The 20,483-nt window shown below is 39.6% G+C and overlaps 2 protein-coding genes across 3 annotated transcripts; both read right to left on the bottom strand.

Annotated features, from left to right (window-relative positions):
- Positions 1-6,002: 6,002 nt before the first annotated feature.
- On the bottom strand, positions 6,003-10,396 carry LOC127762265 (uncharacterized). The gene is made up of 3 exons (XM_052286711.1): positions 10,121-10,396; positions 8,900-9,048; positions 6,003-6,369 (listed from the first exon to the last, which is right to left on the bottom strand). The coding sequence occupies exons 1-3, from the start codon at positions 10,304-10,306 to the stop codon at positions 6,231-6,233; spliced, it is 474 nt and encodes a 157-aa protein (XP_052142671.1). The 5' UTR covers positions 10,307-10,396; the 3' UTR covers positions 6,003-6,230.
- Positions 10,397-11,273: 877 nt separating this feature from the next.
- On the bottom strand, positions 11,274-16,927 carry LOC127762264 (transcription factor LHW-like). 2 transcript variants are annotated; one of them, XM_052286709.1, is made up of 10 exons: positions 16,710-16,927; positions 15,526-15,615; positions 15,097-15,199; positions 14,782-14,823; positions 14,584-14,643; positions 12,814-14,217; positions 12,634-12,735; positions 12,353-12,538; positions 12,142-12,267; positions 11,274-12,057 (listed from the first exon to the last, which is right to left on the bottom strand). In XM_052286709.1, exons 1-10 carry the CDS (start codon positions 16,796-16,798, stop codon positions 11,881-11,883), a joined length of 2,379 nt encoding a protein of 792 aa, XP_052142669.1. In that variant the 5' UTR covers positions 16,799-16,927; the 3' UTR covers positions 11,274-11,880. The 2 variants fall into 2 exon arrangements, with proteins under 2 accessions (XP_052142669.1, XP_052142670.1); XM_052286710.1 differs by lacking the exon at positions 16,710-16,927 and having other exon boundaries at positions 11,278-12,057; positions 14,782-14,844; positions 15,526-15,546.
- Between the last annotated feature and the right edge of the window lie 3,556 nt (positions 16,928-20,483).

Genomic DNA, 20,483 nt, shown 5'->3' with positions numbered 1-20,483 from the left:
AGTTTCAATTAGGTTACTTTGCTTAATTACGATTTTAGATAATGTCAAATTACCTGAAACTTCGAACCACCCTCTAAAAAGAAAAAACTCTAGCCACCTCAATGCTAGCTTTTCTAACTCTTAGAATAATATAATACATAGTATTATTACATTATTGACTAAAAAATTGGTATTATTCTTTCCTGTCCTCTCTACTCATTTTGATTTGACAGTGTCGGCTTTTCAATATAGTCAGGATGAAAATCACATAATTTTATGTTCCTGATAACTTTATTTTAATGTAAATAGATAAATTTGTAATGTTGTGAAAGTATTTTTATTTGGTCGACAAGTATTACACTAGTAGTCTTTAAATTATACTCCCTCCGTCCCATAATATAAGAGATTTTGACATTTTGCTTGCACTGTTTGACCACTCATCTTATTCAAAAAAATTGTGCAAATATAAAAAACGAAAAGTTGTGCTTAAAGTACTTAGAATAATAAAGTAAGTCACAAAAAATAAAGGTTCCAAAAATAAATAATAATTTTAATTTTTTTTAATAAGACGAATGGTTAAACAATATAAGCAAAATATCAAAATATCTTATATTAGGGGGGGAGTATGTCCCTTCCACCTAGGTTCGATTAGTAAAATAATAGCATTGTGAATGCTTTTTCATCCATAAGTAAAAATAAGTAGGAGTATTATAGTTTTCATATCTCCATTTTACATTCTGGATAGTTTTGAGCAACGATTCTAATTTATAATATGAAGTAAAAAAAAAGAGGCAAATTAAAGTACTTTGTCATATTTTTGCCAAAAAATGATATTGATTTTTATGGTGTAAGATACTTAATTTATAGCTAGCATAAAAATTGATGATTGGTGCGTACTCCACTGAAAAAAAAAATCATATATATTACATAGTTTTTTCACTTTATTAATTTCACAATATAAGGCACATGCAACTATATAATGCTATCTCCTCTTTCCCTTTATTTCTCATTATCGATCGTCTCAATATTTATGATCTAACATTCACACAAGTTATTTCTTGTGGCCATTAGAAATCTACAATGTACTTCTATTATTTTTAGCATTGTTTTTCCATGGCATATTTTTGTTCTTTTGTGCTGAATGGTTGAATAGATAAATGATTTGTGATAATTATTCAAGAGTAGAAACGAATGAATTAACTATTATAAAATTGAAAGATTGATTTTTATAAAGTTCTCTAAGAAATTTATGAAATATTTTACAAAAATTACATCGTTCAAAAGTTCAAAAAGCATTACCGTTAATCCATTCATCCATTAAGCATAATCAAGCTAGATGACATATTTAAGTATTTCATAAATAAGAAAGCTAAGAAAATGGATCATGCATATTCCCTGTAGTATCTATGCCGTCCGATTGGCACTGTCTGGGAGTACTTGAAATGATGAACTATATATATATACACCACACTGGATAAGTTACTGTGCTGAGAAATAACGTTTGTTATATTAATTATATTACCATCAGTTACACACCCCCGCTGCTCATTATACTTTGATTAATACTGTGCCAGGCCAAGCGAGATTAAGTCATGGCCGTTGCCTATTAATTGTAATATTTATTGTTCGTTTTGCATACAAGCGTGCATGCGTTGGTCGATCACTTGTATATGATAATGCGCAGCTAGTGTACATTTGTGTTACTAGTAAGTAGCTAATGTGCAATTTTTTTTTGCGAAAGTTAATATAAAAAAGTTGCTCTTAAAAAATCATTTTAGTTTATTTTTTAAGTTTTTTTAACAAATATTTCGCATTAATAGGCAATACTGTTTTCCGTGCTCAGCTGTAAGAGACGAATCAATCATCACCATACGCATGCATGTAAGCGGCCGGCAACAGAATGTTAGAAACCTACTTTCTCAGTTCTAAAATAAAAAAATCTAAATATCTTAAATTCATAATACTAAAGATATGCCATATTTTATACTATGTTTGTTTTTTTGACTGAGGAAGTATATATATCTTTATCTTTACTATTATAAAAATTAAAGATGTTTTTGCCGGTAGTTTGGTACGTCATCTGTGTATGAGTCAGTTTGTAAGTTCGTTTGCTTTTAAAATTACTATTATAAAAATTGAAGATGTTTTTGCCATACTTTGGTACGTCATCTGTGTATGAGTCGGTTTTTAAGTTCGTTCGCTTTTGGAAATACGAGACTCATATATATATATATATAAACTCGCATGCTAAATTGAGACGATCAGAATTACAGCTCATGATTAAAATAGTTTTCATCCGTTGCAACACAAAGACATTTTTCTAGTCTTGATAACTTTTAATTAATCCACTATCAAATTAATGACGTTATACGGTTACCCCGCACCAAAAAAGAAATAAAGAAAAACGTTATAGAATGTGCATACGAGCATACCTAATCCTGGACCATTCGATACAGATCCAATAGTCCACCTCCCTCCTTTCTTTAACCCTAAGTCCCTAATTAACCTCCCTTTCTCAAAGTACAGTGTTGATGAGGCTTTGCTGTAATCTCCCTACCTCATGCCTCCATCCTTGACCTGCACACCACCTCCCTTTGACGCATCGACTACCTTATTGCCGCCTTTAACGTTTATAGCAATATACAGTGTTGTGTTCTTTCCCCACCACCGAAAAACTTTCGTTGCATCTTGCAACACCGTCTTCAGTTCTAAACGCTCGGACTTGCTTCTTGGATCACCCTAGCTAATCTAGCGTGCCGGCCTGTTGATGATCCCTGTATTGTCTAGAGCGTGTGTTTGGTTTAGTAATGAGATGGAACGAATCTAACCCATCTTTGTGTTTTGATGGGATGGTTCCACATATATGTTTAATTTGCATGAGGTGGAATGGTACTATTTCTTGAGAATGGGATGATGTGGTCTACGTGTCAATGAGAAAGAGAAAGTGAGTTGGATTGGTCTACCAGTTTTTTAAGTATGGAATTGACCCGGATCTAGAGAAAATATTTCTTTTCAGGGATCATATCATCCCACATGTCCTAAATCAAATACTCTGAAAAATGGGTTCGCTCTAACCGTACCCTTCTTGTCCCTCCAACCAAACACATAATAAAGGAATGATTGGGAAAGTCTTTTATAACCCTCAATGGGGCATCCCCTCCATAAACATGCAATCGCGTTTCTTATTTTTGTTTTTACTTATATTACGAATTTAAACTTTATGTTTATGGAGTGATATTTTGATCTTACAAAGTTTTTAAAATTTTCTGATAACTTTTTAGGTGATATATGGAGGAAAAAAATATTCTGAGGGGTATTGGATATTAAAAGAAAGCATTAATTGAAATGCCCATCAAAATACCTTTCCAAAAACAGAAAGAAGTTATATACTCTCTCCGTCCCAAATTATAAGGCATATACTATTTTTTTAAACAATGATATACTTTATTCCATGTTATGTTCCCAATAAATATAAAATTAACATCACATGAAAGTACTTTAAAATATAAATATAATGATATAATATGCATAATATTTAGCATATAAATGATTAGTATGGTTATTAGTCAAAAGATACCGAGTTTGATTTTCTTTAAAAATATGGTGTCTTATAATTTAGGACGGAGGGAGTCCTAAAGAAACCAAGGCTGACGACAACAACAACTCAATTTTGGTACATGTTTGAGTGGAACACTAGAAAATATAAATGACAAAAACCTGGAACCGGTTATATATCCACATCTTCTACCAAACGAACATCAAACGAACTCGGTGCCTTAACCGGCCGGATACCAATCCGAACAGTGAATATGACAATCTCGAAACGAGCTGAGGTAGCATGCACAGCAGCTCAGGGCTGTTCAGCTGTACTGTTCAGGTCAGAGGCTTCCCTTGCAAGCACAAAAAAAGGCATGCATGTGTTGCACGCGTGCAGCGGTACTCCTACTTGTGTGCACACAGTGCCGGCCGGTTGCTCGTCTCATGATCGAAAGGTCGGCATGCATGCGTCCGCAGGTACGTGACGCAACGCTGCCATCCATTTGCTTATGTTCGGCTACATGACAACAGTTCATGCAACAGCACAATCATAGAACATGGGTCATGAGGTAGTAGCGTGGAGTTGTGTGCCACTAACCCACTGCATGATCCGCAACAAGATCCCTACTGGTAGTCTGGTACTGATTGCAAACTCCTGAAATTAACATAGCTTTTCATTCACAACATAGTAATAGTATTTATTCTTTTTAAAATATAATGATCTAATACTATATTAGATAGATTATATCACTACGAGTCTAAACAAGTTTTTTTTTCATAATATCAAGATACATCTTTGTTGCGAAAGGGCCTGTAGCCTAGTGGTTACAAGAGTCTCAGTAGCATATAAGGTCCTGGGTTCGACTCCCCATGGAAACGAATTTTTCAGGATTTAACTGCGTTGTGCTTTCAGTGGTAGGTGACGTACCCGTTGACAGCGAGGCGTCTGTGCCAGGATTTGCCGGCCCAAGGGTAGGGTACTGTGTAATTCTCAAAAAAAGATATGTCTTGGTTAATATATTTTAGAATAAAAGGAATATTAAGTAACTGATGTCAGCTAGTACTACCTGAAACTCACAAATTGCAGTAACATTTCCCCTCCCATTGTCATTTTACGTGTGTAATGGGCTTAAGCAATTCTATACAAGTACAGTTTGAAATGCGAGATTTTATCCTGCGAGCCCAAATCTTGCTGACAAATTCCTGCCCCCCCAGATGGGTCTAATTGTGCCATTTTTTTGTGTTCCTGGTCGACGCACAGCATTGATAACAAACAGTGGAAAGTGCAGACACCAGAACGCACGCTTTATCATGCCCCATCCATCCATCGACCGACTCACTGCTGGTAGGCCGCTAGCTGCAGTTCAGGGGAGCTCGCCTGATAAAAAGACGGGAGCACCACGCACTGTGGTGGCATATGGCATCAAAAGGCCGCGTTTCCCTTTCGTCACCGCAATCTCAGGCGGACCCCGCCCGCGGTGTACCGCGGCAAAAAGCCATTCCATTCACGCTGGTCGGGCGAGCAGTGAGTATCGCCGGTGAGGAGAGACACCGAGAGTTTTTATTATTTTGAATTTGTTATTTTTACAAACAAACTATTCTAAAACTTATTTCTTAAATCTGAATCTTTTGGTCAAGCCAGCTTGCCTGACATGGCCAAAAGTTTAAATCTTGAAAATGTTTATTTTAAAATTAAGAATTTGAAAAGTTCAAAAATAAAATCAGAGGCCGAGGGAGGGGGAAAATATACCACGTCGCTAGCGGGGAATGATTCAGCTGTTGCGTGTGAGCGGTATGGGAATAAAGGTGGGTTGGGTTCGGCTGATGCTGATGAGGCCGGCCGGGACAGCGGTCCAAATCAGCGGACGACAATGCCGGTGTAGTGGATGTCACTGTTGCCAAGTCCTCACCGTTTCTCCCTGAGTCATCATAGACTTCGTATGGAAGCAAGGAAAGCCGCCGGTAAAATTCGGTGCACGGGGTTTTCAGTTTTCACCACGGTTTTTCACCCACCCCAGGACGTTGCAGCACGTTGTGCGGATGGTGGATGGAGCGGCAGGACGCCGGCGTCGTCTCCCACCTTTTGCGGTCGGCTCAAGCATTCAGCTTTTACCGAAAACGAAAGAGGAAGAAATTCTTGTTTTGACAGAGCAATTCGGGCGAAGGATTCTCTTATACCAGACAAAAACAAAAAAGCCCTCGTGTAACACACATTAGGGATGCCGCGAAACAACTCAATCTAAATTGAGTTGCACTGATGTCATCGTGCCAGATGAGCAAACGTGTTTCTTTTGGTGTCTTGTAGAGTCGCACTTCTGCTGACTGCTGCCCTGTGCAAAGCTACATCAACCACAACTGTTTGAAATAATTTCCCATCACCTGTGCGTTTGACGCGACCCGCACTGTGTTCCTATCTTGGAGAACCATACAAGTATGGTTCTGAAAACAAGTATATGAAGGTATTGTTCTGAAAACAAGACTCTACATGCAGCAACTGACAGATATTTGTATCAAAGCATATAGCAGCGTTAAGAGTCTACAGAATTCGTGTACATCAGATATACAGCAGCATCGTTTTCAGCCTCTGAGCATCTCTCTATACAACGATCACAACCCATCAGCTAACAACATTTAAGCTCTACTCCTTGATACTCTGATGAGCCAGATGAACTGGAAAGGAAGATAGGTAGATGTCTGCTGAAGGATCCTGCTGCCTAGTTCCCAGCATTAATTCCAAAAATCCGGACCTTGTGCATGTTCGGTAGTTTAGCGACCACGAGCACTGCGACTGCAAGGGTGTTGAGGAAGAGCATAGGATGTTGGTAGTCTGTAGTGTGTGAAGCTATCAAATACCTGTCGACAAAATAGCAAAATGGTTACCACTGCATTCAGCGATGCATAATAAGCATCTTAAACATAAGACACAAGTATAAAACCACACAGCAGGTATCGTTACATATCTATGTATCATGGAGAAAATAGTTGATTCTGCATTATATTTCTCTAAAGATATTTGTCATAGGTAGGGGCCAAGGGGTCGAGGCCTAGTGGGCCGAGGGGTCAAGGCCCTATCCTGAGATTAGATTGGGTCTTTTCCTCCAGCTGTATAAGGATGGATTGTATCGTCATTCTAATTAACAAATGAATCAGAATTAGTCTCCCCAACCTAAGTCCTACTCTTACCCCTAGTAGCCGTCGCCGCCCCGCTATCTTCCTGGCCGTGTTTACCCCATATGAACACTAACCCATAGCATATTAGGACAGCATAACAGCATCTGAATTAGGCACTAAAATCTTGTCTATTTCAAGACTAGAATACGAGAAACGACCTAGGATGCCTATTCACAGTGCCTGAAAATATTTGCAACAGGAAAAATAAAGAGGTCACATGAAACATCAGTCCATATTTACTGTTCTACAGTTATAATACCATGTGTGCAAATATCATTAACCATGAGCAATGTACAGAAGCCAACAGAATCACTGTTGGTAATGCAGCTAAAGCATTCAACTATATGCCATGCCTCAGACTGATTCCAAAAATCTACTACCTCCGGTTTGGAATATGTCACTGTTGATTAGTAAAATTTTAACTTTGACCACAATAAATATTGAATGGTTAGATTATGATGTACGGAGGTTTCGTGACTGTAAGTAGGATGCAACACACTTCGTTAATATGCCATTTTTTCCAAATAAGATGAGTGGTCAAAATTTGAAGATGAACAATATCGAGTAAAAAGTATTTGAAGACAGGGAGTATCTTCTGTAACTGGAATATTGGTGTTAATGCTAAAAATAAAGATGGCTTTTTTCTCATTGCACCCTGACTAGGTATCATTGCAGTGAATGAAAATTGTAAGGCATTAATAATCTGCTATTCTCTGTCTTCTATGGAAATTCCGTATTTGAGGTGGTATTTTAAGTAGTTTTCTTGTTTTTAATCAAGCTGTGATTCTATAATTCGCAATCATTTGTCCTGAAACCTCTGTAATAACTGGCTGTAGATTTTCTAAAGCAAAGACCGAAATGAATTCCATTATCTAAAAAAAAAATGCAACTGCTATTCTGCTCCATAACTCCAGTCAGATGGTGAAATATAGCAGGCATTTCTTCATTAACTAGAGAAGTGGCGTTTCATGTAGAAGTTAGCAGAGACCTTTATGGAAAATCCAACGATGTCAGTGTTTTTCGGGGGACAAATCTAGTTATATCATTTCCACATGATTTGGTGTATCATGTTATTAGAAGTCCAAGTTTTGAAAGTTTAACAATCTGTTCTAAAACATTTTTTTAAAGAACTAGTGCCTGAAGATGGAATACAACTCGTCTCTTAGCAGCAAGATGGGGATTATCAGGCCAAAATGAGAACATAAATCATAATTGTCATCAGTGAACAGGAGGTGATGCTACTTTGAGGCTATGAAAAGTACAATACAAAACCTCAAACACGAGAGGCTTTTTACAGTGATCATTGCAGTTAGCCTTTCATGGACAGGCTGAATTCATGCTGAAGAGAATTCATAATAGTTCAGCTAGAGCCCTATTAAAAAGACATAAATGTATAGAAGTGCAGGCTCAAGTAAATTGGATAGGATTTTATTTTCACTTCTCAAGAAAGCTAAAACAAGCATGTTATTCCCTCTGATGGGCCAAATTATGTCTAAATTTTTAAATGCATGAGTAGTTACTTGTGCAAATGTGCCACTTTCTTAAAAATCTGCGAAAGCCCAGTGATTTATGTCTATCTAGAAATAGCTGGGAAAGAGACTAGTATCATATAAGGGTTGTGCAACTACCTACATGATCAAGTATTTCATTGCAGCATATAGCTGTTGTTCAAATCAATTACTTATTTGAAACACTCCCTCCCAAAAGGCTAACTGGGGTCATACAAGCAACTATGATGGTCAAACAGCAAAAATAAACTGGAAGAATACTTTTATTTAGTACTAAGGTACAAGTATAACTGCATCCGATTCAGATGGTGTATATAAGATATATCTATGAACTCAAGCACAGAACTGTGGAATACTACCGTTAAGACAGACGTTGACTACATCATAGGATGTATAATCATTAACCGATTCTAATATCTGTAAAATAGTGAAACAACTTAAATGTCCTAACATTAGGTGGCATCAAATGGGCTTAGAAAAGATATTACAACAATGTAAAATGATTGGAGCCTTTCGTTCAGAATTGACTTTACAGAAATCATAATATATGCAAATAAGCAGCTCCAAGTCTATCATGATGGTGCTATAGTGGGCTAATGAAACATTGAGTACATGTTGCCTGTTATTGCTCCTAAATCCTAAGTGCCCGCCAATAAGTTTGTATAATTGAAATGGATGCTAAGAAGTAATAGAAGAATACTTACAGGACAACAGGAACTACAACAAGGAACTTCCTGTTGCGAGTAAGCTGTTTGCCATTGTCCATTTGCTCCCACCAAGTCAATGTGTTGTACATTCCCTGGTCATCAGCAAAAGGTGTTCCCTTCTTCCAATGGAAAAAGTGGTATGTGATCTGAAACATAAGATTATTCAATTAAGTGGGAAATCATTGGACACGGTAGGTATCATCCGATGCTATAGAGAAATGCTAACGAAAATGCAAAGAGAATAGTTGGGTAACAAAAACTCAGTATCAATGAACAAACCCTATAATATACAGGTCAATGGCTTTACTTGTGTTTGTGTAAAAATAATAATCCAACCATTTATAAATGTAAGTAAGCTAAAGGAGCTTCGATTCGCAACAATGTTTGGATAGCCCTCATATAACAACATAATCATTCAATGCAAAACTACATGTTACCGCAGCACGGCACTCACAATAGAAGTGGCCTTGTTATTACTCTGAATATTTATGGGTTAGCACTTTAACTTCACATTGCATGGATTACAAAGCCCCTTACCAAAGTTTATAAAACCAACTACGTTGAATCAGCGGGCACCTGAGGGAGCATTTGGACAAGCTATCCATTCACAGAAAGTGATCGCAGTCGGTAATTCAGTACCGAAATGGAAACACGGCAGATGTTCCCCTTCTGCTTTTGGTTATAAATTCTGAAAAACCTAACTAAATTTATATTGAACTGGGAGGAGACACCCTGAAACTGGTATAATAAGCTACTAAGTACTAACCCTACCTACATTAATGTGACCGCATGGCTGCACAGGATTTCAGTGTATGTCCACTGCAAGCAACTGATAGTGCCAAAACTAATACCATCAGGTAGATGGACCTAAACCATACCGTAATGCTGATGGCTATGTAAATCAATTACTAAATTTGGGACCAAACAATACGGCAATACGGCATGTAAACGAGAGGAGCATAAGCACACACACACAACAAAATGTTTAGCACAAGCACCTACACGGGACATCCACAACCATGCGCTCCACACTACCTACAGCTATATCGAAAATTCCGTCACACCCTCCTCCTCTTCAGTTCAGATCCACAGAGGCGACCCCGCTCATGCCCCACCATTTACAAAGCAAGCGCGTAGTGGCACTCACAAAACGGACGACGACGATGACGACGGGAATGGTAATGAATGGAGGACGTGGCGCAAGGCGGGGAGGATTACCGCGAAATGGAAGAGATTGACGACGGTCCAGGCCATGCCGGGCGTGCAGCCGAAGACGGAGAGGACGAGGAGCCAGGAGAAGAAGAGGATGCAGATGTAGGTCGTCCAGACGCCCGGGTACATGAACCACTCCGTGTTCCTGTTCAGATCCGGCGGCGGCACCGCCTGCACGTACAGCTTCGCCATCGCCCCCGCCTCCCCCCTCCCTCCCTCTCCTTTCCCTCCCTCTCCGGCCGCCGGCGGTTGTGGAACAGAGCAGCGACGAGCGAGCGAGCGAGCGAGCGGCGAGCGCGTCTCCGAGCCGCGCGGCGGGGAGGGATTTATAGCGGCGGGATCGGCGGGGAGGAGGAACCGAGGCCGAGGCCGAGGAGGAGGAGGAGGAGGAGGAGGAGGTTGGCTGTTTGGTTCAAAGATGGGGGGCGAAAAAATAACGCGACGGTGAGAGCGACGGGGTAGATGAGAGGCGAAAGGAAGGAGGAGACGGGGTTGGGTTGAGGCGACACGAGACGAGACGAGACGAGGTCAAAGATGGAAGGAGCGTGCGGGCTATTGGGCCCCTCATGGGCCGGACTCGCTTTCTGGGCCCTCGTACGCCACGAGTTACTGGGCCTTACTCACGTTTGAGGAGGACTTGAGGCTTACATCGTGCCACGACGTGATGGGCAGGAGCTTCAGATTCAGCTGCTGATTGATTAGCAAACTTCGAAACTAGAGAGCTTCTGATTTTTTTTTAATTTTTTATTTTGGATTTTGAGGAGCTTTTGACTTTAGAAAAGCTTTCCTAAACGGGCACTGCATCATGGATTCGAATACAAGTAAGCAGACGTCGTCAGCAAGCGCATACATTTCGTAGTCAAGGTGTCAACAAGGGCCAGCGGCAGGAAATGTATTTTAACTCTATCGCTCTGCTTTCTGCCCTGGCAGAATAATATTCTCTTCTAGGTGAAGTAGTCTTCTAGGTGAGCGAAGGGAGATTTTATAAACTACTAATAATCTTCTAGGTGAACTAATATTTTGTTTATATAATCGGTTTAGGTATAACCGATAAGCCGTACAAAATTTCAAAAGTAACTTAAAAACATTATTTTTAGTAAACTAAAAATATTATTTATAGTAAACTGTTATATACTTATTCTTTGTGGTTTTAAAGTCAAGGCTGAACAATATACTACAAGGGAAAAATAATCAAAATAAACTCCAAATTTTAAAATCTTTGCCATCAGCCTAGTGTATGTGTTGATGGTCCTCATTTTCTCCTACTTTTGGATCAAACACTCCACGGAAACTTCTGAACTCGTTCCTGTTTCCGATTGGTCTTTAAAGAGTAATAACACTGAAATACAAGAGAGAAAGAGATCAAGGACAAGGTTATCTGCTCATGATAACATATACACGCCAGAAAAAACCAGCCATGACGATGCAATTATTAGGGAAGTCATTTGCACACCAAAGGGGAAAAAACAAGTCAACAAATCACTACACACAGAACAGCATGCACCCACAACAGTGTCCTGAATTCTGATTACAAGCCTGATTCCTAAATTTGTTTAGTATTTGTACATCTTGGAATGACCAACACTAAATGGAGAGAATATCTCTTAATGATGCAATGCACATATTTTACATCCTCTAAACTTATCATATCTAACAAACCTTACCCCTTGGTAGTCAACTTCCAGCGGCAATCAGCAATCTGAATGTTTTCAGTTGATGCCTCCTAATCTGATCTAATCCAAGTGTCTGTGGTCACTGTTAATCTGTCATCTATCTGCAAGGCCAACCGGCACTGATATTGGAGATTGCTGATGCTCTGCAAACGATGGAACCCCATTCCTAATGACCTTTGAAATCTGGTCAGAGGATCGGTTGAGGCTATTTTGCTGAAGTAACTGAACGAGTGACAAGAATATGTCCATCCTAGTAACATTCTTGTTTGCCTGCAAAGCCAAACAACAGAATAAGCACGCAAATAATGAAGATAGAAAGAGCAAAGCCAAAAAAGCTACTATCTTGTTCTCTACCTCGACGAGAAATCGAGCCATGATCTTGCCATCACGGAGCTCCATCAGGCCCTTCAAGATTGTCAGTCCAAATCCCCGAATTGTGTCTGCTATCTCCAGGAAAAATCCGCGTTCCTCACAAAGCATCTGTCGGACAGAAAACAAAGAGATCGTTTCAAATTTCTGCATCGTGCAAAAAGAGCAGTATACTATACTTAGTTCTGAAAAATACCTCCACAAGCATCTGACCAGGTGGTGAAAGATCCTCGATGATTATTGGGCAAACCATGGTCCGTCCTGCAACCTCATAGGCCCAAGTGGCACCACCATTATTGCTTCCAGCACTAGAGTTATCTTTCAAGACAACACCACTTGAGTTCTCTTTCAGGACAGCGCCACTATCCTTGTTGCTGATCATCTTCACATGATAGAAAGACAGGATAAGCACTAAAGCATAACTGGAATAGTTTATGTTGTGTAAGGTATAGATATGCAGTGTTCAGCATGGCATACCTTAGGTTCATCAGCTTGCTTAATTTTCTCGGCATACTTTGTTACGCTTTGCAGAAAGAGCATATGTTTGATTGTTCGGTCCAACAAAGCGTCAATGCTACACTGTTGTGCACAAGACAACAAAACTCAGTCAGTTTCCATGAACCTAGGCACAACAAAATGTAATTCAATACTGATTACCTTAGCACTGTTTGGGACTATCTCACGTAGTTCCTTGACACGATCCTGTATCTGCTGCCGGTCCTTTGGTCTTGGCCGTGTGCTCTCACCCGGTCTGGCTCTTTTCTTCACTACCTTCACTTCCTCAGGCCTTTTAACCTGGCTGACCTTGGAATGTGCCGTGTTCAAACTGCAACAATCGTCCATGGACAACGCCCCTAGGGACAGTGGGATCACCTTTGATGATCCATTTGGCACATGTTCAGACGTATCGCTACCGGAAGGGAAATCCAGTGATGGTTCTTGTTGTGGCTTGCACACTGAAAGAGAGTCCTGAAGAGTGTACGTTGGCAATTGACAGCCTGAGACAAGACCGACTAATGGATCACCAGCCATCACCACAGCTGAACCACCCGGTGCATCCGTATTCACATTGCCACTAACACCAAGTAGTTCCTCAAAGACAGATTCTGAAAACAAGCTCCTCTCTTCAACTGACAATGGATAACTGCTTGCATGTTCTGTAACAGAATCGGCGGTAGTGGCCCCAAAATGGGGAGTGTTTCCTGCTAGTAAGGCATTGTTATCGCACCATTCTTGCACAAAGGGATCAAATATTGTACCATCCAGCAAATCAGAACTTCCATTGTTACTTTTTCTGTCAGAATATAATGCTCCAGTAGCTGTTTCCCCTAGAATTTGTTTGGGTAACTCATGAACCGCAGAATCAGCCTGAGAAGTAAATCCAGTGAGATTGAACTCTTGCATTAAGTCATTCTGAACAAAAGAAGTGGCACTGTCAAATAAAATTGGCTTCAGCTCATCACCCACAGAAAAACAAGATGAGAATGAACTCTGAAAACTATATGGCTTCTCACTTTGTATGCAATATCCTAGCTTGTTAGGTGGGCATGATATCTCGTTCTCTATTCTCGGAAGATTGTTCAAACTTAAAAAAACGTCTGTTGCACTTGCCAGATTAGAATCAGGATGTTGACAGAATTTAATCTGTAGTGGGTTTTCTGAACCAATATTGTGCTGCAGCAATTTTCCGGTACTATTAAATGCTCTCACCGTATTTATTGATTTGGAGTTCACTGGCATGGCCACTATATGAGGATTCATACTGTTGCAGCTTTCATAGGAGGTGAAACCGTTTGAAGAACTCTGAGAGTATTTGCTTGAAAAACTTGCTAAACTACGTAGAGACTCTACACTTGCTGAGTTCTCCAGAAGTTTCTTGTTTTCTGGGTCAGTCTTGATATTTGTAAGACCATCTGCACTACTTAGAGAACTGAGTTGAAATTGCTGATGATATGGGAGAACATTTCTTTGAATTTCTTCAGCAGAAAGATCCCACGGAACGATTTCCCTCTGACAAAATATGCCCTTAACTTGAGCCAGAAACTCCAAGCACTCAGAAATCTGGTAAATGTGAAAATTGTGTTTTAGTAAGAAATGGAGCATATTGGCTTGTCCAGATCCATAATGACAAAATAACATATTGAGCCAATGAGGAAATATACAGAACATATATTTGTTACAACACCACAAATTGTTAAACAATTTCCAACCCAAAAAAGAGAGATATTTCTTAATAGGTATAGATAAAAAAATAGCCGCTTAAATGAATTCATGTAAAAGAAATTCTACAGTACCTGAAAACAAAATATAATGAAAAAAAACGGTACCATAATCATGAAATGGCCTTTTTTTTTTTGAAACCGTAGAAAATGGCCATTTCTACTGGATAGCTATGAAAATTAATTGCATTTGTCAACTTATACCAACCTTTTGCATGGAACCAAACTGTGCGACACCAAGATCTGCAATAGGTATTACTGCAATAGTCTGTAGATATATGTCAATTCAGTCAGGTATAATGAACCAAATTCTTCTCCAAGTTGGTCTAAAGCTAGTAGTAGTATATCCTTTGTTCAATTATCATTAAAAAAAATTAAAACCCAATTATAACAAAGGATCACAAACCTTTATTCCACACAGGAACTGATGCTGCCACCAAGTATAGCCCTACAAGAAGGTAACCTTCTTCTGTTAAAATAAAGAAACATCTTATTTTCTGCAATGAACTAAGAATACAGTTGAAAGGGTTAATTGGATCTATGCCAAGTGAAAATATTATTTTGAATTCGTGTGGCCTTTCTACGTAATGAACCATGCGGTGTTGTTTGTCAACACACATGAGCCTTTGAGTCTAAGAATCTAAATTACACCGTCTACAAAAGTAGAATTGTGACTTTAAATAGAACCCAATAAAGGAAGAACAGGATAGGAAATATGTACCTGAAATAAGTCTTGGTTATCTGCATCACTTGTCTGGGCAAAACTAAAGGAGGTATCAGAAATCCATTGGCACTCTCCACTTACTAGAGCTCTCCCTATGATGCTGAGACAAAAGATGACACAATATCAGTAAGTAGTTGATCTTTGAGGGTAAAACCATCCTAAAGGAATTCAGAGAAAGAAAAAACCACAACCCCAATGAAGTAGTAGAAGTCAAACACTTAGGGAGGCAAGAGTTAGGCGGATTTGTGAAAGTCAATATTCCGAAAATGGTTAATAATTCCTTTAAAATAGTTTGAAAGGAAAATCTGTACCATATAGTTGGCCGTGGTCACGGTACAAGCAACCAAAATGTCAGGCATAGTACAGATATAGAAGAGCTCCAACGGTTCAACTCACTAAAGTATAGAAAGGAAAACTTTGCCATACCCTTCTCCAACAACATGGACCTGATTAAGCATCTTCTCAACAACATTTCGGGTACCATCTTCACTGTGGAACTCACCGATCGTAAGCAACCTTACACATCAAATTAAGCATCTGTAAGAACTTGGATTACCAAAGAGCAGGAAGGATCGAGTCTACTGATTCTTACCCAAAAATAAAGAAGATATAAAAGCTGCATAGATCATACGGAAATAAAAGCAAAGAAACACAACAAAAAAATGATTGATGATGCATGATTAACTTTTGCAATGTGTCCAAAAAGAAAAGAGGAGACAATCTTTCTGTCAATTTTGGTGGAGCTACATATTATGTCTAGGAAAGGGAGGAAAAAAAACCTACTTTTTACAGCCCTGCTTAAAGTGAAGCACAATTGTGGTCAAAAGGGCTAGGGGGTAAAAATTATCGTCTACTAGTGCTGTGGAACTTTGGCACACGTATCAGTAAATTAGCACTGCCTTGCAAATTCCTCAAATATTTTTTTTTGCAAGTGAAAACAAACAAGAATTATGAATACTGGTTAGCACACTAGTAGCTTACAGGCAGAAATTGGAAGGTAGCAACAGTAAACTGCCAGTGGGTATACGCTACTTCCGGCCTGAAGAAAGTTCTTGAAGACTGTGCATAAATCGCAGTAGGCTCAGTGTAAGAAATGAGCATATACGGGAAAACTAGAGTTCAGACGTCAGATGGCATTGTGTTATCATTTTCTGACAGTGAAGAGTGCAGCCATCTTAATTTCCCAAACATAACTGCAAGGTTCTTGAGATCTCAATGAGCACTCGAAATTCGAAAAATCGTGCTGGTACTATTTTCCTACAAAACCGTTGCTCATCTGTGTGACATGCAGTACCACAAAGCTTGGCCATGTCTCATTTTTTTTTATCAAAAGCACATGCATCAAGCACCGCGGCGCAAAAGCATGACGAACAATTTACGAAGCCGGACTGGCAATCAGAAGCCCAAAATCAGGAAGGTTGGGAGCGAAAAAATCGTCCGTTCCCGTTTCCAGTTATCCAATGAAACATGCAGCGGAAAAAGAAATAGTCCCGACGCCTACTACCAGGTTCGAATCGCGTGTGTACGCATGTATAGGCAAAGCTAGCAGCCTAGCTAGCACCGATCGAGTGGATCTACGGTAGAGACCGAGAGCTAGCTCACTGACTCACCGTGGGTCGCGACGGTCGGAGCGCCAGATCGCGGCGTAGCACCATCCCCCGCCGCGGCAGAGCGCTCCCAGTCCCAGCGACTCCGCCATGCATCAAGCTCACCGCCCCGGTTGTGCTGTGCACCAGTAGAAGAACCGAAGCGTGGCGTGGGGGCGCTGTGCGTAGCGAACGAACGTAGCGTGCGCGGGGAAGAGAGAGGGAGGGCAGGGGGAAGGAGGGGGGGGGGGGGGGGCAAAGGGGTTTAAGCGCACATCGTGCGATCGAGGGCGCATAAATACTGTAGGCGCGGGGAGCGGCGGGGGAGGCAAAGGGAGGGGGAAGAGGTCGCCTGTAGGCTGTAGCTAGTAGCTGGTGCCTCCCTGGCCCGCTTCTCGAGCCGCGTTATGAGTTGGTGACCGCAATTTGCAAGGGTAGACGGTAATTTCTGCCGTTTTGCCCCTCGCGTATTTGGGTCGGGGGATTAAGTAGCTAGGCCGTACGTTGTGTTGCTGCTCACCTCTGAAACCATCACCGGACCCAGCGTTACAATACTGACTAGGGTGTGTTCGCTACTGTCCGTTCCCAGCCTCGAATATTATGCACGTAGAACAGAACGGTTTATTAACACGTGATTAATTAAATATTAGCTAATTCTTTTTTAGAAAAATAGATTAATTTAATTTTTAAGCAACTTTTTTATATAAACGTTTTGTAAAAAACGCACCGTTTAGCAGTTTAAAAAGCGTACGCACGGAAAACTAGGGAGATGGGTTGGGAAAAGGGGGTGCCGGGTGTGTTCGCTACTCCCGTTCTAGAAGAGTATGCATGGAAAACGGAGCAGTACATTAGCGCGTGATTAATTAAGTATTAGCTATTTTTTTAAAAAATAGATTAATTTGAAATTTTTAAGCAAATTTCATATAGAAACTTTTTACATAAAACGCACCGTTTAGCAATTTGAAAAGCGTGCGCGCGAAAAACGAGAGAGAGGGATTGGGAAAAGGGTGCCGAACACACCCGCTGCCTTCGGAACTCATCCTTCCCGACCTCTAAAAGTTTGAGACAGAAGCTTTGCATAGGGTAAACTCGGTAGCATAGAATAACTTATCGCTATCCAAAAATAGTGGACATTTCGCAATGATTTACATGAGCCGGCCATTTTTTTAATTCAATTTTACACTGCAGGCAATCTTCTATGAGCTTACTTATGAAATTAACTTATGCAACATAGGAGTAACTAAAATTATTCAAACCTAGTTTTTTTCCTGGGAAGAGAACGTACTGCAATATCCATCCTTGCAAAGTGCATGTTTACATTACTTCTCCAAAGGAGAATTGATCTGATATCGATAGTGCACCTTGTCTTTTTCAGCTAGCTTTATTATCAAGATCGAGTGCCCTATGTATATATGCACCTTTTCCATGTGCATTTTCAATGGATGTTCGTCGAGCTACATATGGGTCTAAGCAGTAGCAATTAGTCCTAATCATCGAGCGTCATTTTCGTCACTCATACTCAAAGATATCTGCTCTGGATTTGTGCAGAGTATAATACTGCAAATCAAGTCCACGACGGTTAGTGGGATATATATGGATCACCATGACGTAAAACTAACGTGAATCAGTTTGAAGCCAGTTTGAACTGTCTCCGTAGATTAAACTGGACGAGAAGTTTAGGACTTTATCCTGGCAGAGAATTAGGACCACTTCTGTCCAAATAATGTGGACTTCTATTCTAAAGTATATGTACGACGCTAATTATTGGTTTTTTTTCCCTAGCAACGGCACGTAGATCTACTACTGGCGTACGTACCTTGAGGAAGAGAATAAAATCATGAACTGCCATAAGACAATGCAATGACTTGGGTGGCAGAAAGATATTGTAGTCATTGACTGTATCACTGTGCCTTTAGGTCAGTTGTCAAAATGAAACTATTTCTCCACCTACATTCTTCTCTCAAACAAACACAGTCATTATTCTTCATCTACATTTCTTTTCAACCAATCACACACTTCCTCTAATCATTATCATCTATTTTTAATACTTGTACCAACATAAGAAATACTTATATTTTGGGATGGAGAAAGTATTTTGATAGTATGTTTGTTTTGTGTTGAAAATACTACTATATTTTCTATAAATTTTATCAAACTTAAAAGAAAAATAATCAAAACGAAAAATAGATAGAGTAGCCTATTTTGCAAGCCCACGAATACATAAATTTATCATACTAACATGTTCCCATGCTAGTACTACAATTGTGGCTAACAGAAACAGAATAGGACACCTATGGTTAATTCTGCACTAGTATTATTCTTGCTACCAAGTGCTAACCCAATCATATGTGGTCACCTACTTCTGAGGCTACCAAAGAGAATATTTCTAGGGTTTCCTTCCACTGCCTTTTTTTGTAGTGATGCCTGACTTTTCATGATTGTCCCTCCAAATACGCCAACCATTTCACAATCATTTTGCAGCCTGGTAGGGCAACAAAGGGAGAGGAAAGGGTGTATAAATTAATTAGATATTCACTGCAATGTGTAATTGCATTGTATGGTCCTACTGTACCAGCCTCAGTACTAATACTCCAGTATGTAATAGAAGAAGTTCGATTCTAGTGGAAGAACATTAGATCACAAACTCATATTTTTCGAGTTCATAGATGTTCAAATTATCATTATTGAAATAAGAAGCTCAAACTATACTATGTTTCCAAATGAGACTTTTTCAGTATTTTGGACGCGGCCTTGACTATAGATTTTACTTATAGCAGAGAGTCTCAACATTTTGTATTCAAAATTTTGAGATGACCCATCGTTTTTATGCCCAATTTATATCTTAATACTAAATGTTCAGACGGCTGATTGTGATCAGGGATCTAAAAAACCGTCGCAAGTTTTTTTAAAAAAACTTTCAGACGTAACTATAGTATAATTGAAGTGTAATTATATTATAACTACATTGTAACTGTACTGTAACTATACTATAATTGCACTGTAATTACACTTTACCTACAATATAACTTTTAAAACTTGCATTCAACAATGCTTTGGTTAGATAGTACTGTGATCTTACGCATGATACGTGTGAAGATTTTTTTCTAGTATTTTTTCTTCATGCATAAATTTTGAGATGATCTTATGGTCACAAATCTTAAAGTTTTAGGGGTAAAAAACTTACCAAAAGTTTTCTAACAAATCCGTTGTGGTCATACTAGTGCGGATTCATGGGCAGTACTTACTCAACAGTGAGGTCAAGGGCTAGTTAAAGGCTAGTTGAAGACACGTAGCGTCCCATCATTTTTGGCGTTAAGGCCCATAATTTTGTCTCTTGAAGCTTTCCAAGTATATGTACGTAGTCTGGCAAGGTCAATGACACGATCCAAAAGGCCTTGCTTTTGCTCGAGCTCTCATTTCCACATGCCCCTCACTTCGTGAAAAGAAGAGAGTACTGGATGTACTACTCCGGTTTAAGGATGCTGAAATTAACGCTGGATGCAGTTCGTTACCAAATGTGTCGTGCTAAATTTGCCGGACTCTAGTTAATGCTTACTTAACCATACATGCATGTCAAATTAGTAGTACAACATGTTTTCGTTTACTACTATATATAGTCACCATTTGATGCAGAGCACACATGCTACAGTTATTTTTAGCACGCACAATCATTGTGCGCAGTAACTTTTCTTTGCGGGGAACATATATATCACTTCACTTCAGTAAATTAACGTCTATTCTAGTCGCTCAGATCGATCAGCACCATCTTTCTCTCAGATCAATCAGCACCATCTTTTC

This window comes from Oryza glaberrima, chromosome 2, assembly GCF_000147395.1.
Source record: "Oryza glaberrima chromosome 2, OglaRS2, whole genome shotgun sequence".
NCBI classification, from domain to species: domain Eukaryota; kingdom Viridiplantae; phylum Streptophyta; class Magnoliopsida; order Poales; family Poaceae; genus Oryza; species Oryza glaberrima.
The sequence above is the reverse complement of the archived record's forward strand: the minus strand, read 5'-3'. Positions and strand labels throughout refer to the sequence as shown.

Excerpts from the sequence above, each read along its gene's own strand:
- LOC127762265 (XM_052286711.1), bottom strand. The coding sequence starts at position 10,306 with ATGGCGAAGCTGTACGTGCAGGCGGTGCCGCCGCCGGATCTGAACAGG. Across the intron at positions 9,049-10,120 it reads TCAATCTCTTCCATTTCGCG|ATCACATACCACTTTTTCCA; the intron begins GTAATCCTCCCC and ends CTTATGTTTCAG. Across the intron at positions 6,370-8,899 it reads GTTGTAGTTCCTGTTGTCCT|GTATTTGATAGCTTCACACA; the intron begins GTAAGTATTCTT and ends TTTTGTCGACAG.
- LOC127762264 (XM_052286709.1), bottom strand. The coding sequence starts at position 16,798 with ATGGCGGAGTCGCTGGGACTGGGAGCGCTCTGCCGCGGCGGGGGATGG. Across the intron at positions 14,644-14,781 it reads AGTTCCTGTGTGGAATAAAG|ACTATTGCAGTAATACCTAT; the intron begins GTTTGTGATCCT and ends ATATATCTACAG. Across the intron at positions 12,058-12,141 it reads TGGCTCGATTTCTCGTCGAG|GCAAACAAGAATGTTACTAG; the intron begins GTAGAGAACAAG and ends TTGGCTTTGCAG.